Source organism: Poecilia latipinna, unplaced genomic scaffold, assembly GCF_001443285.1.
Source record: "Poecilia latipinna isolate Pla-1442-1.1 unplaced genomic scaffold, P_latipinna-1.0 Scaffold540, whole genome shotgun sequence".
NCBI classification, from domain to species: Eukaryota; Metazoa; Chordata; class Actinopteri; order Cyprinodontiformes; family Poeciliidae; genus Poecilia; species Poecilia latipinna.
The window spans coordinates 192,760-211,175 of NW_015113156.1; the positions used below are offsets into that span (position 1 = coordinate 192,760).

Genomic DNA, 18,416 nt, shown 5'->3' on the forward strand with positions numbered 1-18,416 from the left:
AAAAAAAAAAAAAAAAAAAAAAAAAAAAACATTCAGAACAGAGCTCAAACTTTTCATCGCTTTAGTCCAAGCAGAGCTTCACCTTTTCAGGTGAAACTTGAGGTAGCGCAGGATTCCTCGGCTGGGCAGGAAGGTGCAGCTCATGCAGGTCAGGAGATGCCAGTGGGCTCGGTTGGCAGGACTGTTGGGGTGCGGGACGTGATTGGTCTGTTTGATCAGCTGACAGTAAACCTCATCTCGTAACGGCCTCAAGTCTTGACAGGTTTGCAGGATTCCCTGAATGATTGGCACCGGGTCTGACACGGCCTCCATCTCCTGCAGCGAGTTAAAAATCTTCACGGCTTCGTCCTGCAGGCTGGTGTAACCTTTTTCCTTTTGCACTAAAAGACGCAGAGGGGAGAACGGTTTGCTTAGCCAGAGAAAATTATTTTTCTTTCAATCACACTCATTGAATACTTCAAACTAAGCCATAAAAAATAGTTAGTAAGACAGAATGCAGAAAGAAAACGTATGGCATCAAAATTATTACATCAGGAGGATCATCTTATAGCTGACACAAATCTTTGGATGACCTCAAGAATGTTCTTAAAAAGGTTTTTTTGAATGCACTATTGGCCAATACAAATAATAATAATAAAAACAATCAACAGCTTTGAAAACTGTGTGAATGAACACTCACAGTGGACGCTGACATCTCCATAAGGTAGAGGTAGAAGGGGGGAGTGCAAAGGATGCTGGGTATATCTCAGGATGGGGTTCCTCCAGTACGTCTGCTCCACAGCCTCCACATTTAAACTGCTCTCCTGTAACAGCAAAATCACAAATTTGTTATTTCATGCCTTCATTAACTGACTCACAAAGAATGCTTCTCACCAAATTAAGATTTAAAGTCTTCAGGATTTCTCAAACATGGCTGGAATGAATAAAAAATTGCATTTCATAAGGCTACTATGTTCTTAGCATTTGCCAAATAAATTCCTTGTGCTACTCATCCTACCTCAATGGCACAGCTGAGGGATCACATCTGAATGAGGATGTTTCTCAACACTTCTACTATCTGATAAATTGACCTATTTCTTTTACAGTTTTCTGCACTCATGTTTCAGTCTTGCTGGGGATTATGCAATAATTTTAACCACCGTGCTGTCTGGAAGGCAGCGTGAAAAAAAAAAAAAAAAGCATGACAATTATGTTTTTCATTTGAAGCCACCACGAAAACACTGTATTCAGTCTCCCAGCAAGCAGCACAGCCAAGTCTGGACAGTTTGAATATATGTGCACTGGACGAGGCCAGTGCACACCAATTTCTATGATATACAAGTGTACAGCAGCATTTGCTGCTGAAGACATTACACACTGCAGTAAATAGCAGCCACGGTGCCAAGAGAGTTACATTAATTTTCTTGGAGTACCTCCAGTCCAGTGTGGGTGTGATGAGGTTGTAGCCCTGGAGTGAGGCCTGCTTTAAATTTTCTGATAATTAATCCACACCAGATAATTGCTGCCACTACATCACACACGCATGCACACACACACACACACACACACTACCCTGAGATGCTGCTACTCCCATTATAAATTAATACAACCTGTGCATGGAAGATTTGTGCATGCTCAAAACAACCCAAATGCTACTACACAGAAAGGAGAGTGAACTGCAGTCGTAATAAGAACAAGAAGACTTCACCAAGAACCTATGGAGACCTTCCAAGCTCAAAGTAATCTTAAGTATTGAAAATATGGTCTCAATCTTGTGTAAATTAGGCCTAATACAAAGAAATGTATGCTACGATAGAACTGAAAGAATTATTACAGAGTTTAATGTCACAAAGTCTGGATGAATGGTAGGGAGAAAGGGGTGTTGTTCTGGAAAAGCAAAACCACACGAACAGCACAGCACACAGCTCAAGTACCTCACTTCACAACCGTGTGTGTCCCTGCCAAAGGTTTGCTAAGCTAGAAAGAATGTTTGTCATTTTACTGAAATATTTGGAGTGGTCAGTCCTGAGATAAATCATCAATTCCTCAAGTCATCAGTTATCAGTGAATCACAACAAAAAGTCAAACTAAGAGGTTCATCACCTTGATGTCCCTGATGAGTTGCTGAGTCGGTGTTTCGATGGGAACTTTGTTGTCTATCACTCCCTGTATGGCGTTTGCCCACCGCATGGCTTCGTTCAGCATTTTAGTATAAAGTCGGTAAGAGTGTTTACGCCCATAAACAATGATATTCCAGTAACCTGGGAGGAGTGGAGAAAAGAGACATGGGATATATGCGGGAGTGAGGTCAATATATGCAACAAAAAAAAAAAAAAGATCAGAAACGACGGCCCTAACTGATGTTAAACCTACCAGAGTCCTTGAAGACTTTCTCATCCGGTTGCACCACAGAACAGAGGCTGTTCAAGACCAGTGTTCCCAGCTTAGTTGCGTTGCGCTCTGATGACTTGTAGTAGTCAAGGGAGTTTGTGGTGAGAACAAACCAGCGCTTCTTCAGCTTCAGAGAGGTACTCTTTGCTCCTGACTTCATTTCTTTATGCAGCCAGCCTGAGAATTAAAACCGACATGTTGCCATGGATTGCTACTTAGAATATTGATTACTGAAGTTTAATCTTCTGAATGAAAATCTATCACTACACATGTATATGAATCCAGATCCAGGCTGACCTCTGACTAGGAACTCCTGCCCATCGACTTTTGTATCTCCCTTAGATTTTTGCAGCAGACCAATCCAGTGGTGCATCTCCTCAGGCGTGTCTGTGTTGCAGTGGATCACTCTGTTGGCCGTGATGATCACAAAGGAGTTTGGTCTAGAGAGAGAAAATAATCACTTTGAAGATTTTTCTTAAAAAAAAAAAAAAAGACTTTGCAAAAAGTGTTAAACCACACCTCAGATCTACATATTCTCCTTCCAAGCAGCCAGACTTTCAGATATTTGAAATTGGTCTCATAAAAGAGCTTTTTACACTTTCTGGGGGATTTTGGCTTTTTATCAAGTTGCCGTGAATTTACTGGGAGAAAATGTGTTACCTATAAATTATTCTGGCATAAAAATGTCTTGCTTTTAGGCATTTTGTTTTGTTTTAGATCAAGGCATTTTCAAATGATTGGTCTTAGGGTGCCAGACCAAACAAAGATTGTGATGTCTGTTGTTGGTCTATTCAGACTGACGTAGTGTCGGAACCCCAGTAAATAATGCAACCGCATTTTAAATGGCCAGTTTTTCTAAAGATCACAAACCTGTTTTGAGCATATTTTTTGGAAAACTGTGTCATAAATGCTGGTTTGTTGATCTGTCTGGATTATTCCCAGCAAGACACTCTTGACAATAATGTCACTGTATCGGTTTCAGCTCCCTATTTGTCTGAATTCAGATACATTTTCCTTAGTTAGGGGAACTATCAGAAAATTAAACTTTTAGTGCAGTAACACTCACTTCAATAAAATATTTGTTCTGTCAATAAAATGGGTAATTGTTGCAGACTTGTAAACAAAATTGGAAATTGAGTGGAAAAAGGGACAAAATCACATCAATTAAAATGTTATGGAGACTGCACAAAAGTGACAATGATTTTAATGACTCCTTGGCAAATGACTTTCCTTAAAGGAATTGCATCTGTAAAAAAAACAGTCCAGATCATGACAGCCTTGCTTTCGGAGACTGTTTATCCGCTATAATTGTTCCTTTGCCTTCTCTTTGTTTACATTCTGCATTTGCAATGGGTCAACCAACCACAATGCAATCATAGAGAGATACCAGAACACGATAAAAAAGGGAGAGAGAGCAGTCAAAAGCCAAAGCAAAACTGCTGATCAAGGCCAAATTAAATGTTTAAAGACAGTCTGATTACATAGAAGCAACTCATAAAGAAATTAAAGATGTTGAAAGATCCTATTAGGTGAAATAACATTTAGAAACTCACCTGTCTGGGTTGTCTGATGCACAAACAGAATCAATCAAACCCACATCTAGTGTACCCTACAAAGAAAAAAATGGTGGTGTGAATGAAAAGCTTTGCCTTTTAAATGCAAAGTATTTTCTGTAGACATCGACTCCTCCTAAAGGATGCAAGAGAGAAGCTGTAGGTCAGATAAATTAACCTTGCTACAGATCAGAGAGCTTCAGTTTCAAATTCTTCAAGTAAAACCAAAGTTATAATCTAACCTCAAAACTGGACTGGACCTTCATACTTTAGCGGAATCAATTACATGTTTATTCACGTCTCACTGTACAATAAAAAAAAATAAAAAAATAACTGAGGCTGGAGCCGAGGCACTCACCACAGCATTCTTTGGGTTGGCCTGTTCGTGGTGCATCTCCAGGAGCTGCTCCGGGCTGGCGCTGTGGACCCGACTCAGCACATTGAACCAACCACTGAGTGGGTCAGAGGGAGTTCAGAAAGCACAAAGTCAGCAAACACGTAATTGCAAATTAAACCGTGAACTTCCATCGGGCAACCACAAGGGGGAACTTAATTTCTATACTTGTAGGTTAAGACAATTTAAAAAAGCAGCACTTGGCAGAAAGCAAGACGAACAGAGATAATGGGAATTTAATTTACCTGGCATCTTCGGGGGACTCGGCATAAATCTGATAAGTCCTCTCCTCAGTGACAATGTTCAGAGCATTTTCCTTCTCGTGGTTGTCCACAATCTCCCTTTAAAAGACACGCAGAGTTATTTTTGACAATGATAAAATGATCACTGCAGTGCCTTGCAAAAATAGTTTATACCCTTTAAACCTTTTAACATTTGTCCTGCTGCGGCCAGAAACTTCAGTGAATTAAATTTGGGTTTTATGCAACAAACCAACTTAAAGCAGCAAGCAACGATGGTCAAATAAGTTTCAAAATAAATAAAAATCTGTGTTTGAATTCAGCATTCTTTAGTTAATGCTTTACAGAGTGACATCCCGACAGAATGACGCTGCTGCCAACGCATTTTAATTCCATGGCCGTCATGGTGTGTTCAGGGTCATGTGCAGGGTTAGATTTTTGGGCTTTTAGTCCAAAAAAGTTCAGTTTTCATCTTATCTGATTGAGGCACCTCCTCCCACATGTTTACTGTTTCTACTGAGATGGCCTGTAGTTTACTGCAACTCGAGGGCAGAATTAAAAAAAAAAAAAAAAATAACGACAGTTGTAATTTTTACAGATTGTTTCCTACAAGGGTGTTTTCTGAAGGAAATTTGATGCACTTGACTTTATCTAGAGGTATTAGGATATTAGGGGGTCTGAATGTAAAAGCACAACGCACTTTCCGGACTTGTAAGCTATTTTGAGGCCCGTTTATCATCTTCTTTCCACTTGAAAAATTAAATATAATTGGTTATATCATGACAAGATGGAAAAAAACAACAACTTTAAAATACTTGACACTGTATGACATTTATTCAAGGTTTCTTACTTGGCTGCACGGATGTCTATGGTCCCTTTCAGCTTCTCTTCGCTGTCGTTCTCAAAGTACATGAGTTTTGCCTCGCGCAGGACAAACCATCGCATCTTCCAGTTGCGCCGAGACAAAGTGGACATCCCTCCGCCTTTTTTGTAAAGCCAGCCAGATTTGAGGGAATCCTGTTTGGCCCGGAACCACATGAAGGTCTCGTCTTTGAGCACACACCAGCGGCGACGCCATGGGATCATGAGTCCACCTGAGATGTTTATTGGATCATTTTAAAATGTGATGAGATATTTCACTTAAAACGCTGCTGCTTCCGGTGACTAACCAGTCTGAAAGACCCAAGGTCGACATATTTAAGCTGTGCGTTAATCGTTTGCATGCCTCATGGGCAGTGGCTCGGTACTCACCCTTCATGTAGAGGTAGCCATGGAAATATGGAGGCCCAGTGCCATTCAGCAAACTCACTCTTCCATTGGAAATCTCCTCATCTGTGTCCACGTAGCCGTCATTCTCCTCGTCACTGTCAATGAACTGAAACACAGCAGCACCGTGATGTTGCTTCACTCTGGGTGGATGTGAAATACACAGCAACGCTTTGCTCAACATGCATAAGGTACAAAAAAAAAAAAAATCCTTGAGCTGCAAGTATAATTAACAACCGCTTCATTTAGATCTGCACTATTCTGTAATTTCACTTCTGACATTCTGTCTGAACTCGCTTGCAGAAATCTGTAAAAGCCGTCCCTTCACACCAACACAGATGCACGTTTCTGCATGCCAACACATACAACATTTTTCTTTTCCTCTGACATTCTGCTGATGCCACAAAGTTCAGACTGAAGGCTCTGCTAAGCCAGCGGTATCTTGCATTTAGGCTCAAATGCAGCCACATCTGCGGAGCCAAAACAAACGATTTCTAGTCAGCTTCATTGTTGTTTCCATGTGAGCTGGGCCTTGTGGTAACAGCAGCAGGCAACACAGCAAAGGATCATGTGTGGAGAAGTCATATGTTAAAGCAAAATAATAAACACTGGACATTCTTGGTGTTTCAGTGCATGTGAGAGCAACCTCAGTGAGCTCTCGTTTAGGTTTCAACTTTAATAATGCATATTTCGAGTAGTTTATGTGTACTTGCTTCAGATGTTACTTTCAGTGATTTGGCTTATAATATAGTGACTCGCAAAAGTTCTCAAATCTCTTGAACACATTCTGCCACGTCACACCTTCACACTTTTATGTACTTTATTCTGATTTTAAGTTAGACCAGCGCAATGTACAGTAAAACTGTTTAAAACATTTTCTTCTCTCATGCTACCAAATAACATCCAGTGCAGCCAATTAATTGTCACCTAATAAGGAAACTGAGCTCACATGTGTGCAACTTGAACTCGGTATAAATTCAGCTGTTCTGTGAAGGCCTCAGAGGTTTGTTGAACATTAGAGAACAAAACCACATCAGGCACATCAGAGCTAAAGCTGTAAAGAAGCTAAAAGCAGGGTTTGATTATTACCTAATATCCCAACCTTTGAACAGCTCACATAACCCTGATCAAAAACACATCTCAAAATGGAGACCACATGACACATGTCCAAAAAATGTCAGGCGAAGAGAAGCATCCAATAGGCTGATGGTCAGTCCGAAGGAGCTTCCATGGTTGAGGTGGGAGGATTTCATGCTAGGACAACTTTTAGTTGCACACAGCACAAATCTAGCCTTCAGGTGAGGGAGGAAGACAACCATAAGAAGTCCTGTTTAAAGTTTGCCACAAGTCATGGAGGAAACACAGCAAACATGAAGAACGAGGTTGCCTCGTCTGAGGAAACCAGAGCTGAAACTTTTAGCCTACATGGGGGGGCGGGGGGGAACCTACACTGCATATCGCCCTGAACACAGCATTCCCAGAAGGCCACCTGGTAGTGCCAGAATTATGAAGCTGGTGAAAGTTGATGGGAGGATGGATGGAGTGAAAGACAGAGCAAACCTATTCAGAGTGTCGCTGGGCGATTTAATAAAATGTATCACAATATAAGGGTTTCATATCAGTCGATACCGATAATTATTGATTAGTTTTTTTTTTTTTTTGCTTTAAATACCTAAAATACGGCCAAGCTATCAAAGTGACCATTTTATCCACCATTTCCCCTCAAGCTGTTGTACTCGTTTTCTTCTTCCACTCCATGCCACTGTTTTACTGTTTTTGTTTTATTATTTTTAAGCAGTTATGAGGCACAGTGGACAAACCTGAAACTGCTGCTGTACAAGTTACTCAACAGCTTGTTGCTAGGTAGCCGCATGCTACTCAACAGGTTGTTGCTATAGGTAACCAAAGAGTGAGGGAATTAGTTTATACGTTGTAGCTGGCTGTTAGAGTAGCTTAAGCCTTTCCTCTGTCTACATCCACCAGAATGTTGGATCAGAGTTTAGTGAAATTATTCAGCATTATAAAGAACATGTCATTTATTGATATTGATCACCTGCCTATCACTATATATATTGTTACTGATTTATTGTCCAGTCCTAGTTGAGAGGCTACAAAAGACTGAGGCAGAGGTTCAACTTTCAGATGGACAACAATCCTACTCCTGGTTGTTGGTCTATCACATAAAATTAAATACACAGAGGTGTGGGGTTTCAATGAGGCAAGAAAGTTTTGATAGATAAATATTCAGCAGAAGCTGAACTTACGGAGTCTGAGCTGCCTCTGAAAGAATCCAGGCTGTTTTGTGTGCAGGAGGATTCTCGTAGCACCTCCTCGTCTGTGATATGGCCGTCGTTGATGCTAGCACCTGAGCTCCCATGGGCCTCCTCAAACTCCTCCTGATCATAGTCTGACTCTGCGTCTGGCAGGTTTGACTGCGATGGCACATCATTCAAAGGCACAAAATCCAAAGTCCTGGTAGTTGTCTGGCATGGCTGCCTTTCTCCATTAGTCACTATAAGAGGAGAAGGAGGAGGGGGACGGGTTTGGGAGTCTGTAACAATGGGGGTATGATTAAGTCCATTAGAGGTGGCAGGGGGGAGTTTTTCTGGTCCAGAGTGAGGACCTGAGGATGAGGACACCGTGACTCCTTCTGCAAAGGCAGGGGGAGGAGGAGGAATACTCTGAAACACGTCTGTATCAAGAGGAACCGCAGCTGGGGGAGGAAAGTCTGGCAAAGGAACACATTCGTCCTCCGCGGGGAAACCCTCGTCCACTTCCTCCTCGGCCAAAGGAGCTGCCGATTCGTTCACTTCGTGGAGATTTTCCTCGCTCGAGAGCGATGGCTCTAGCCCTCCGAAGTCCAGCAGCTCCAGGAACTCCGTTGCCACGCGAGACGCCTCCTTCTCCAGCCTGTAGATCTCAGCGTCCCTCATCTGACGCAGCTCCTCGCGAGAAACGTCCCCGAGGAGCGACACGCCATCCTCCTGCTGCTTCTGCAGACGCTCGATCTCCCGCTCGAGACGCAGGATCTCCTCCATCTGGCGGCTCTCCTCCTCAGAGGTGTGGTTGTAGGACGGAGTCTGGGTGAGATCCTGCTGTTGACCAGAACGGTTCAGAAAATTCAACCATCTGTTCACACATCATGTTTGAGTTATTATTTTAGAAGCGGAAGATGAAATTGAGTTACCTTAGGGCAAGCACCATTCACAAGGGAGTTCCTACAGATAGAATATTGATTTTATAATTAGAGTATAAAGTAAAGAAAGTTACACAACAAACACAAAAACTACATTCTACCTTGTTGTATCCCCTTTAGCTGCCAATTTCTGCTGTTCTTCTTTCTCCTTCATCAGTCTCTGCTCCTCCTCCTCCTCTGCCCTCCTTTTGCTCTCCTCTTCCTCCTTAAGTCTCTCCTCTTCTTTGCGTCTCTCCTCCTCCATCCTTTCCCTCTCCTCCTCTAAACGCCTCCTCTCCTCTTCCTCTTCCCTCCTTTTCTTCTCCTCTTCCTCCCGCCTCCGCTTTTCCTCCCTAAGTTTGTGGCAGACGGACCGAGCGAGTTGTCCCCTGCGGTGTTTCTGCAGGACGACGGCAGCCAAGCGCAGGCGCAGGAAGGCGCGTCTCCAAAAGTGAGCACGGTAGTTCTTCTGGATGGTAACGACGCTGTACAGGACCCTCTTGTATTGTTTCCTATAAACAAATATATATATATATATATATATATATATATATATATATATATATATATATATATATATATAAAGAAGTCAAAAAGAGTTGATGTTGACCTCAAACATCTTTGTTTCATATTTACCAAGAAATTGGTTTTTGAACAGAATCAGTGGTCAACTTTCACAGTCTTCAGTGTGGAAGTTGTTACTGATAAAAAAAACCTCCATGTTATGTATTTTTAATGGGTCTAACGATGACATTATAAGAAATACACAAGTTCTATGGAGATATTTCATTTCAACTTCTTGAAGAACCTTGGATAATATGAGTTAAAACAACATTTGATTTAGCATTTTTGAATTGAATTAATACATTTCTGTTATTCTGTTTATCTACAAAAGAGCAATACTTTCAGCAAACACAAATGCTGGACGGAGTACCTGAAAGTAACTCTGTTTAAGTTTGACAAGATTTCAGTCTTTGCCTGCTTTGAAACACCCTGGACTTGAAAGCACTGGCAGCCTTTTGAAAATGTCAGAGTTAAGCTAAGTCACATCTGACGGACAAGTCCAAGTCAGGTTTCAAGGAGACAAGTGCTCATCAAGTCTCAAGTCTCTATCGACCTAAGCAAACACTTTCTCAACTAGTCTGCTAATTATTTATGTAAGCAGTGTTCAATTATGATACCATTCGCCCTTAATTTTATGCATAAGCATGCACCTTTTTTTTTTGTTTACTTTTTGAAGCATGTACATAAACTGTGCTGATTTGTATTTTTCTGGAACATCATAAAGTGTGACATTTATCTGATTTGAAATATAAATCTACTGAATGTGTCAAAAAAAGGCTTTTTTAGTTTGTCTTGACAATGACGTCGTTAATAACTCAATTCCCGGACCACATGTCTAAGTCAAGTCTGAAGTCTTTGTTCAAGGAGCTCAAACCTCCAAGTAAAACTAAATGCTATCATAACGTGCTAAAGATGCTAATAATTTTGTTTCCCGTTTTTACAGCAACGGCACTTACATGTGCATGACGTCGCCTCCGCTCCTATTACAACTAATTAACGACCACACACAGAAGGATGGCTAGTGTATAAATAGCTTAAAGGCTGTTTTTGAAACTTCCTGTTTTAAAAGGAACAGCTTTTAGGATAAAAAAAAAAAAATCTGTTTCGGCAGGTCAAAGCTGTACAAAAACACACACAATTCTGACTGGTGCATCTTTATTTCTGCTTCTCTGTTTAAATAAACACCCTGGAAAGAAAAAGGCCTGTACGGCTATGCCAATCCTCTGTGGGCCGTTGTGTTTAGCATTGTGACTCAGCCCCAACACCCACACACAGCACATGCATTAGATGCATATAAACATGGACACGTCCAAACAGCACATAACTTTCTGGGGACCACACACGAAACTCTGCTCCGACTCTGTGACCCCCCGGTCTGACCTGTCGTCCACATTCATCACAGCGTGTGCTTCCTCTGGTGTCAGGATGGCCTCTGTACTGATATAATGTTACGTGTAATAACACAAAGCCTGTACTTGTGCCTTTAGGGAACTTCCCGAGGCTCTGGCTTCGGTAAGAACGAATCAGAGGGGAAGGAAACCCATAACCTGAATGCTGTCATCAGCCCCATTATACTCTCCCAGCAGAGCTTTTCGCAGTACTGCATGTAACCTTATATATGTCTGCATGCAGGTGGAGTACAGTTAGATTAAATGCCTGGGGGGCGTCTGCATGTGCAGATGTTTAACAGGCATTGAGAATAGAAGAGAGGCGGGCTATGCAATTAGTCAAGTTTTGGTCAGATTCTTTTCAGTTTCTGCTCGAGAAACATTTCAGCTTCCCTTTGATTTTCACCACTTTGAAATCCATTATAAAATTCTAAAGACTAGAGGAATTTGTAAATACGATGATGTGAGCTAAAGAAATCCGAGAGTTCCTTGAAGAATTAAGAGGTTTTACAGCATTTAAGCTGTCATCACACTTTTCCTCTTTCACCATGGAGGTTAACATACTGAAAAATGAAAGTTCTCTGGGTATACAAAAAGTGCAAAAAGCGTTTCATGATACATTAAGTATATGAAATATACATGTCACTTCTGTATAGTGCATGCATACTAGCGGGTGAATAAATTCACATTGCTGTATAGTGTTAGGTTATAGTACTTCTTTGTCCAAAGTGATCAGATAATAAATCAGAAAGTAGGTCAGGTTGTCAGTCACACCCATTTTTACCAGAGAAAACTACATAAATGGGTGCATAACTTTTAAAAAGAAACCCAAGCATCAGTTGAAAGCAAGCCAGTTATGTATCCATTCATAATGTGTTCCACTGGTTATGCTTGTCTTTATACTGTTTGTCTATTAGCTAGTTGTGTAAATGTTTTCTTTTGTTGATGTATGTAACTCAATTTTTTTAAAAACTTTTTTTAATATAACTGTATGTATGTGGTGAGGATTTTTTTTCCCTTATTTGTCTTGAACAGAGGATGTAATTTAGCTACTGTGCTAATTCCTGAATGGTGATTCTGCCATAAATTATGGTGATGTTGTTTAATGTGCACCATCTTAACCAAATAAATTAAATTAAATTAAATTCCCAAACTCCAGGGCTGCACAAAATGAAGAAAACATATAATTGTGATACTATTGTTGAATATTACTAAGCTGATATTAATCATCATACTCCCACTGAAAAACACATCTATCGTGGTGAACAAGATCATAGAAAGTCCATCCAACAAGCCAAATATTTCATTCACATGCAGACTTTTCATAACTGGAACTAGAAATATTACAGGGTACCAAATATTTCATCCAAACACATATTGGATAGATGGTTATTGTGATGTGACTTGAGCATTTATGCAGAAGTTTTGGCCCTTTTATCCATTCTTTGACAAATAGCTCAACAAAGTTGAATGGAGACCAAGAGTGTATTTTCATTTCTTCTCCCAGATTCTCGTTTGGAGTTGAGTCTGGACTTTGACTGGGTCACTCTAGCACAGCAAGAATTAAGCCGTTCCACTGCAGATGTTGCTCCATATTTTTAATTGTTCTGCTGACTGTCCCAAGCCTTTTCCAGCCTCTATCAGGTTTACTTCGGGATTTCCATCTTCCTATCAAGTCTGACCGGCCTCTGTGAACCAAAGCAGCCCCACAGCATGATGTTGCCACCACCATGCCAGGACACTCTGTATGTTGTGATCAGGATGAGTTGCAGTGTTATGAATACTTTCGCAGGGCAATGTTTATAGGCAACAACTTTTTAAAAATTTTTTATCATCAACAAAACGCTTAGCTCCTGCAGTTTAGCAAGTATGATTATGTGATTATTCTAAATAAGAAGCACGTCAAATCAGTTTATCTCTTTTTGCTCCCTGGGACAGTAAAGCTAAACATTGTGTACTCCATTATGTAAAATTAAGTGGTTATCTGTGGTTTATGCTAATAGAATAAAGAACACCAACAACCATGTTACGTCACCAGGCTCTTACAGCTTCATTCCCTCTAACTTTATAATTTAATTGTAACTTAAAAGATCCCAAATGAAGGCTCTTGAGAGAAAAAAACCCCCCAGATGTTCTGCAACAATGACTGGCTGTCCACTAACTGGGCCATGTACTGCTCAGCAAGTCCACATAGCACGCATGTACATACAGGGAAGAGATAACTCTGCCAAAGCCATGCATGAAAGCACCTAATCCACCCTCCACCTCCCCCATGTGTGTACACACACACTCGCACACTAACACATAAGCTGCATACCTCCACCACAAAACAAACACTGACAACTGCCGCTGCCACTCAGCAATTCAACCCCCCCCTCCCCCCAACCCTCCGTCCGTCCAATCACTCACCTTGCCACATAGCTGAGGATGTGGGCGCGGATCACCATGCCAGCCCTGCGCCGCACCTCTTCCCTCTCCTTCTCCAGCCTCTGCTCCAGCGCCTCCTTCAAGAACACCTGCAGGACGAGCAGCGCCACGGCCGACGTGGGGATGACAGAGAGGCGGGACGGGGCGGGAGGGATGACAAAGAGGATGGGTTAGTTCCTACGCTTGGTAAGCTTGTAAATATTAAAAAAATAAATAAATAAAAAATAAGAAGAGAGAAAGGGACGGGGCCCCACAGAGATGTGAAGGGCCCCTGTTTTCTGTTGGTCACTGCAGGAGGAAGCTGTGGTGCAGCTGTAGCTACCATGCAAGCTGGTTTTCCTGACTGCAGAGCAGAACAGGCAGGAAAACTGACTGACTGACTGCAGCGTTTCTGCTGCTGCAGAGCCTCATTGTGTTCGGGGCGTCCTTCCTGAGCTTTCCTCTTCTGCTGCTACCGCTGCCTTGGTAGCTAGACTGACGTATGCAGGCAGAAAGGCACAGACAACGGGGGAGGGAAGAGGCGGGGAGAGGGAGGGATGAAGGGATATGAGGGGGGAGGGATGGTGGCTGCTGTCCAGATAGAAAGCCACACCTCTTCTTGGTCTCATGAGGGAAGGAGAAAGAGTTTGAGTTAACCCTTCCCTCACTCCTGGAAACTTTTTTTTTCCCCCCCCCCAACATTTTCACTTTTGTTGTAAGAGACTAGAAACCCTGTAACTTTTGTCTGAGCTAAAACAGAGCTTATGTGGCCACTTTATTCCCCAGAAGAAGAGTTTCCGTTCGCGGGTGGAGACATTCAAGTGTTTGTGTGTTTTGTTTCCCAGATGTTCCACTTATCAAAGGATCTCACAGCTGCAGCTCTGCCCAAACTCTGTGAAAGTCTGTGAGAGGAGGAAGCTTCCCCTTCGTCCACATCCTTCCCCCGTCTGTAAAACAAATGGCTCTCAAACACATGCGCGAGCCAGCAAATATCAACCCTGGTCTCCTAATTCAGGGCACACAGCTTCCCCCTGGACACAATCAGTGCGTACATAATTACACACAGCTGGTTCCACCAGAAGGAAACGTAGAACCTGAGCCTCGTTCCCACAACCCACACAACATTACCCAGAAACCAGGAATAACACACTGTCACCAGAAACACTCGCTCATGAACTGAGCAATGTTGTCTCATACAGTGACTTGCAAAAGTATTGAGCTCTTTCACATATTTCACAACAAAAAACTTCAATGTATCGCAATGAGACATAAAATGTAAGGAAGATATACGTAGTTTTAAGCCTTTTCCTCAGAAAAAATGTCTTGTAGTTAAAATTACTAACCCTTCTGCAGTAGGTCTGACTGTACCTATCATTCCCCGACTCGAAGGTGAAGCTCCGCCCCAGTTTCAAGGCTTTTGCAGCCTCTCACAGGTTTCTTCCAGGATTAACTATTATTTAGCTCAATCCGACTTATCATGTGTTTCTGTGAAGTATTAGTTGTCCAGTTTACAGTTATGTACTGCTTGGTGTTAGTCTATGACAAGGCTCTGCAACCTTTACAACCTGAAGACCCATTTTTTTACTCTCAGGCCTGTCAAATAAAACATAATTAGAGCCAGAAATGTCACAAGACCTGTTAAAGAAAAACCTGAGTTTGTTATATTTAAATTTAGAAACCACAGCTGCCTGGTTCTTTATAACTTTTAGCCAAAGTTATTAAGAGTCATCTTGGACGGTCCAGAGAGCCAATTGCGGCTCTGGAGCCAAAGGTTGCAGACCCCTGGTTTATGACAATACATCCTAATAAAACACACTGAAGGTTGTGTTTGGAAAGAGTAATACCTTAGCGAGGCAATGCTAGCTGAGGGTTCATCCACCTCGTCTGGGTGAGTGTGTGGGACATTTAATTTACACTGGCATTTGCACATTCGCTGTCATGCACCAGTTATGCATTCAAAGCGACCCGTACATATGGCCCGCATCATTTTTCATATCTCACCATGCGTTTTGACCTGCCATGTGTGCAGGCTGACACTGTTCACGGCGTGCTAGCCAAATGGGATATTACAAGAAAAGTGTCCAAAAGGGAAACTGCAAATCTGAAAAGTCTCAGCCACGCAGGAACCACAACTGAGGGCAGGAAGGAACCAGGGGTCAGATGCGGGTTTAGCTGATTTCAAAAGAACTCCATAAAAGCTGTTTTCTTCATAGCTTCTCTTGGCTTTGCGCAGCCAGACTGAAACGAGTTAGTTAAAGTCGATCTTTCTTTGAAATAAAGAGTCGAGTGAGCTTCAGACTGCAATGCAGAGCTATTGAAACTCTTCAAAAACAAGGGCACGAAGCATGCCGTGACTGTAAGTCTGCCTCGATGTTACTCACACGGGCAGTTGCTTGTTTAATGCACAGCTCGGTGAGTGTGTCGAGGGGAAAACACCGCAGCTCCTACAGGATTGTCTCGTGATTACAGTAAGTCCTTGTCTGAGTTACAGTTACCGACTGAGGATTTTCCTTTCAGGAGGAGGAAGTTGTCAACAAGACTCAGACAAATCTTTGGGACATGAGTCAAAGAGACTGTGGTGGCCATTAACAGTTTAGGGGTGACAGAAGGCTCAGCTTGGTCTCAAAGGTTTGCAGATTTTCTCAAACATTCTTCATTTTTTCTTTTTTTGGCAAAACGTGGCTTGTTTATGCACTCGGTGTATAAAAAAGCTCTCTAACAAGGTGTTTGTCAAGTGAGTTGCTAACCGAATAGTATTTTGTGGCCTTCTGTGGTCTTAAAGAAAAACATAAACTGACTTTTTAATGTCTCCCTGAGCCTATCTGGTTAAACTTTCCCATCCATATTTGAGAAACCAAAAACCTAGAAAGTTGATATTTTCTTTCTTGGCAAAAGAGAAAATAATTTGAAACATTGAACTGCGGTGTTGTTCGTGGCTACTCGAAGTGCCCAGGGCATGAATCTACGACAAGTCACTTCAAACTGACAAAAAAAATGAGGAAAACACCAACAAGTCCAGGCATGTTTTTATAAGTGTGTGTATGTGAGCTGCACCTTTGTCTTTCCCAGCTGCCACTCTTTCTTGGTGTTATCATGAAGGGTGAGTACTTCCAAACAGCAAGACTTCTCTTCCGCCGAGGCGGTTTTGTTTTTGTGGATCATTTTGTACCTGTGAAAACACAAAAACATGAAAATATTTCTGTCTGCCTGTATTTTAAAATAAAATCTATCTCCTTTTTGAATGGTATGACTACGCCATGAGGTCAAAGTAAGTAAAAATAATGACAAAGTGACCCAGTGTAGTAAAAAATTAGATACATTTTAAACAAAATTTGATGGAAATTTTCTAGGGTTAAACAGAAGTCATTCTTTCTAATAAAAAAGATGCCTTACATTTAAGATCCCAATTAAATTACAGCCTTATCCTAAGCATAAAGCAAAAATAATTATTCTGACTTTGATAGCTAGATAAATTTTTATACTATGGTGTCTAAATTGTATTTGAAAGCATAAATATAATTTAGCCTCAGTAAAAGGACTTTCTGTCAGCAACAGGCCAACATCATCACAGATTCTTCAGCTGGCATATAGTACAAATACTGTTTTATCTCAAACCCACCTGACAAGTTTTTTTAACAACAAAAAAAAGGGGGGTTGCGGTTAAAGCAGCCAAAGTTTTTAGCAAATCTTATACATTTACATTTGTGTTATTTGTTTCATTTCTATAATAAAGTAAATACAGCTGCACAGTCTGAGTAGGGCTTACTTCTGGTTTTCCTACCTGCTGAAAAAGTCTTTAAAAGTTCTGCGGACGGGGAATCCAGCCTTTCGAATCTTTACAGTTTCCAGCATCCCAGAATATCGCAGCTGGTTCAACACGACATCCGGGTCGAACCGATTAGCCTTCTGCCAGAGACAAACAAGCAAGAAGAACGACTTTTTTTTTTCTTTTTTTCTAATTCATGTCCAGTGATGGAAGCAGCAGTAACTCTGTTTTAGGATGTCATTTTAATAGAAAACGTGGTGCAAAGCAAATGCACAGCTGGTGTTTAAGCATGCAGACATGTCATCTTTTAAATATAACCTTCATCTCTGAGTGCAGCTAAAGAAAGTTATGACACAGCCAAACACTGCAGGCAACACCCACTCAAACAACCTCTCTGGCGAGTCAAGCTTAACTTGAACTAGAAAGTAAATGACCACAGAGAGCTCTATCATTTAACATTAACAGTCGGGTTACTGAAAGGAAACACAAACACCGTCAGATGGGAAACTTGAGCTCTGTTAGGCAAGACCTTGGCAGCCTGGGGGGCCTTTTTTTTTCTTCCTGGAATCCTCAACAGCGTTGTTACCAATAATCCTCAGGCATGCTTATCGCCGAGGATCTGCCATATCTGCCGCCTCTCTTTGGAGGCCGGCAGATCACTTGGGTCCACATGAAGGCCATTTGTCACACAGAGGGCCCACACAGGATCACAGCAATTCTTCTACATGTCAGTTTAATTACAGACTGACGCTTGTCAGCGTGGAAATTTGCATCATTAGTTCCTCGTTGTGGCCCTTTGATTTCTTAACTTCTCTGCAGAGGATTGAGGGAGCTGAAAGAAGAACGTCACGTTGATTTGAAAGCATGAAAAACGAGCCGATGCGACGACTTTTTTTTTTTTTTTTCTTCTTCCTGGCATGTAAATCACACAAACGCGCACCTTCCATTTGTGGGTCTACATAAATTTGCATGCTTGTCATTCTGTCACAGGGCAGGATTAACAAATTAACTGCCTGCTTCATCTTGACCACCCAGAGCAAGATAAGGCAACCCGAGGCAGGGACAATGAGAAGGAGGTGTGTGTCAGAGAGCAGAGAGGTGGGCACTGAAAAAAAGGACGAGACGAAACAGGAAGAGAAGAAAGATATGCAGGCCAATCAGCAGAACATCAACTACAGAAGTCACCTCTGACTTCTGGATAAAAAGATACAGTGGGAGAAGTGTGTTTTTGCACCAAAGAAGAAGTCGTATGTTAGTAGCGAATATCTACAGCTAAACAGTAACTTTTGAGTGAA

At 41.7% G+C, this 18,416-nt stretch overlaps 1 protein-coding gene across 2 annotated transcripts in view; it reads right to left on the reverse strand.

Annotated features, from left to right (window-relative positions):
• Positions 1 to 18,416, reverse strand: part of myo10l3 (myosin X, like 3) — a 79,385-nt gene that overhangs the window by 7,435 nt on the left and 53,534 nt on the right. Inside the window, exons 20-35 of one of the 2 annotated variants that reach the window (XM_015041165.1) lie at positions 17,137 to 17,261; positions 16,410 to 16,524; positions 13,359 to 13,465; positions 9,120 to 9,509; positions 9,010 to 9,040; positions 8,087 to 8,914; positions 5,808 to 5,931; positions 5,407 to 5,650; positions 4,563 to 4,658; positions 4,282 to 4,375; positions 3,924 to 3,979; positions 2,668 to 2,810; positions 2,353 to 2,547; positions 2,083 to 2,240; positions 680 to 803; positions 83 to 380 (exon numbers count right to left, since the gene is read on the reverse strand). In XM_015041165.1, coding sequence (XP_014896651.1) covers positions 83 to 380; positions 680 to 803; positions 2,083 to 2,240; positions 2,353 to 2,547; positions 2,668 to 2,810; positions 3,924 to 3,979; positions 4,282 to 4,375; positions 4,563 to 4,658; positions 5,407 to 5,650; positions 5,808 to 5,931; positions 8,087 to 8,914; positions 9,010 to 9,040; positions 9,120 to 9,509; positions 13,359 to 13,465; positions 16,410 to 16,524; positions 17,137 to 17,261 — 3,128 coding nt within the window. Of the gene's footprint in view, positions 1 to 82; positions 381 to 679; positions 804 to 2,082; positions 2,241 to 2,352; positions 2,548 to 2,667; positions 2,811 to 3,923; positions 3,980 to 4,281; positions 4,376 to 4,562; positions 4,659 to 5,406; positions 5,651 to 5,807; positions 5,932 to 8,086; positions 8,918 to 9,009; positions 9,041 to 9,119; positions 9,510 to 13,358; positions 13,466 to 16,409; positions 16,525 to 17,136; positions 17,262 to 18,416 lie in introns of both variants that reach the window. The other variant, XM_015041164.1, reaches the window with a different exon arrangement.